We start from the raw sequence: 2,529 nt of genomic DNA, 5'->3' as shown, positions 1-2,529 counted from the left end.
CCCACCTCCTCATTATTGCTCTAGCCAATCATAATCAGTTGTATGAAGCCACTCCTCTTTCTACATACTATATATACCCCTGTAAAACACTCAATAAACGGACTTGATCAGCAACTGCAGACTTGTCCCCTTGTCTCTCCTTGTTCCACTCACCCCTCCCCCACAGGAACCGTTCGTTGTGGGTCGCGGGCCGACTCAGAGATGGTGCAAAGGGCATGTGGTTTTTGTATTTGGAGTTTGTGCATTTGAGGTGAGGGTCCTAAAAGTGCTGGGAGAAGGGCAAGAAAAGCAACAACAAAGTAACTTCCATGTTCTCCCCCTGTCAAAAAAAGGTAATGCACATTCCCACATACACCCACACAGCAAACAAAGTTTTGGAGAGGAGGACTGGGATTTCTGCAGAGCTGGTGTCAGCCACCAGCCACTCTGTCACTGTGTAATTGAGCACGTTTAAATATAGGCTTGCCAACCAAGGTTGTTATGAAGTTGCAAAGCCAGATATGCAGCATCCAAATCCTTAGAATGCTAAACCCACAGTCTGAACACTCACTCTCCACCATTGTGTCTATGTGCCTACCTCCTTCTGGAAAGTTCTTCACCATCTGTGCCTATGGAAATCCGTGCATCCCTGCCCCAATGCCCCAGGGGACCCCCCATGCAGTGCAAGTTTTTCTTCATGCACCTGGGACTCCCCCTGGGACTGACCATAGGGACTGAACCTTTCCTTTCTGGCACAGGGAAAGAGGTATCCCACTTCTGGATCCACTCCATTCCACAGTTCCACTCTGAGGCTCAAGGGAACTCAACACCATGGAGAAACACTCTAGTCTTACCCCCAGCTCCCAACTCCACCTTCAATGCAGACCTCTAGGTTCTGGAGGCTGTCCTGGATCACAGGGTCCTGACTCCACCCCTGTCAGGAAGTGTGGCCTAGGCAACTACTTTTGGAACACACCTCCTCAGCGATTCTGGTGCAGGAACTGAGGGGCTCCGTTCGAGAATAAACACAAAAACTGGTTGAAAATTTATAACAGACTTCCAGCGGAGGGGCTGAGCCAGGTGAGCTGGTAGGACAGACCTAAGGGGGATGGTCTCTGTGCCTCTGCTAAACATCCTCATTCTCTTTGCAGCAAAGGGTCTCCAGGATTGTACTAAGCACACGTTTCTTTCTTCGACATATAATTGTTAGAGCTCCGTCTAACTTCATACTTTTCTTTACTTTAGGTTTTAGATTTTATTTAAATAAGATTTTAAGAAGGCTAGTTGGTTGCCATCCTGAGGGTAGTGAAACGCCTGGAGTAGGATAGCAGAGGGCCTGGGCAGGAGCACTAGGATGGGTCTTCCGGAGAAGGCACGGTTCGGGGATCTTGGAGCCCTGCCTGGCTCTGGGTGAGTCTCCCAACCGCGGGATCCACTCCCCACCTCCCGCCCCCAGAGCCCCCCTCCCTGATCCCTCCCAAACTGGCCTGTGCTATACCCCGCGCCCCGCATTTGCTCCCAGCCGGCTCCTCCCGCTGCTTCCGCCCCGTCACACTCGGTTCCCTCGTGTCGTTCTCGTCCCACTCAGACTTCGCTCCCGCCGCCCCGCCGGCGGCACTTCCCGCCCTCTCCTAGATCCCGGCCACCGCCTCCGCAGCCTTCACCACTGCACTCTCGCCCTCCGCCCTCCGCCCTCCGCCCTCGCCCCGCTTGCGCTGGCCGCGTTCTTCCTCTGGTCGGCCGCCCTCGCCTCCCTCGCTGCTGCCGAACCCGGACACCGTAGGCTCCGTGCCCTGCAGTCGCGCCTGCCTCCTGGCCCCTGCGATCCCGCGCTCCCCGCTAACGCGGAGGCGCCGCGGTCCCCGCCGCCCCCAAGGCCAACACGGGTGCTACGCGTCGCCGCCGCCGACGCGCTGCCGCCGCCGAGGCCACTCGCCCGCCGCCCACCATGGCCTCACAGCAAACAGGTAGCAGGAAGCGGAAAGCGCCCGCCGCAAGCTCGTCGTCTCAGGGCTCAGTGGCGGCGGACGCAGAGGGGCCGCTGCCGCCCAAGAAGCAGAAGCCGCAGGCGACGCGGCGCTCGCTGGTGCACTACGTGAAGGACCGCGAGGTGGGTGCACGGGGCGGCACCTGGCTGTCTGGTTCCAAGGGCGAACTGCGGGGCTACGCGGTTCAGAAGCTGCCGGAACTGTTGAGGGAGCGCGAGCTGGCCCTGGGCCCCCTCAACAAGGTGTTCGCGTCTCAGTGGCTGAACGCCAGGCAGGTGGTGTGCGGCACCAAGTGTAACACCCTCTTCGTGGTGGACGTGCACTCGGGGCAGATCACGCGCATTCCTCTGATGCGGGACCGAGGATCCTGGATGGCCCGGGCCCAGCCGAACTGCGGCATCCACGCCATCGAGCTGAGTCCCTCCAAGACGTTTCTGGCCACCGGAGGAGAGAATCCCAACAGCCTGGCCGTCTACCAGCTGCCCACTCTAGACCCCGTGTGCCTGGGCGACCGCCATGGCCATAAGGACTGGATCTTCACCATCGCCTGGATGAGCGATAC

At 58.5% G+C, this 2,529-nt stretch overlaps 1 protein-coding gene across 2 annotated transcripts in view; it reads left to right on the top strand.

The window, feature by feature from the left end:
• Positions 1–1,927: 1,927 nt before the first annotated feature.
• The window catches only part of DCAF12L2 (DDB1 and CUL4 associated factor 12 like 2), a 2,301-nt gene continuing 1,699 nt past the window's right edge, over positions 1,928–2,529 (top strand). The window contains exon 1 of one of the 2 annotated variants that reach the window (XM_029930628.1): positions 1,928–2,371. In XM_029930628.1, coding sequence (XP_029786488.1) covers positions 1,928–2,371 — 444 coding nt within the window. Of the gene's footprint in view, positions 2,465–2,529 lie in introns of both variants that reach the window. The other variant, XM_029930627.1, reaches the window with a different exon arrangement.

The sequence above is a fragment of the Suricata suricatta genome, chromosome X (assembly GCF_006229205.1).
Source record: "Suricata suricatta isolate VVHF042 chromosome X, meerkat_22Aug2017_6uvM2_HiC, whole genome shotgun sequence".
NCBI classification, from domain to species: domain Eukaryota; kingdom Metazoa; phylum Chordata; class Mammalia; order Carnivora; family Herpestidae; genus Suricata; species Suricata suricatta.
The sequence above is the reverse complement of the archived record's forward strand: the minus strand, read 5'-3'. Positions and strand labels throughout refer to the sequence as shown.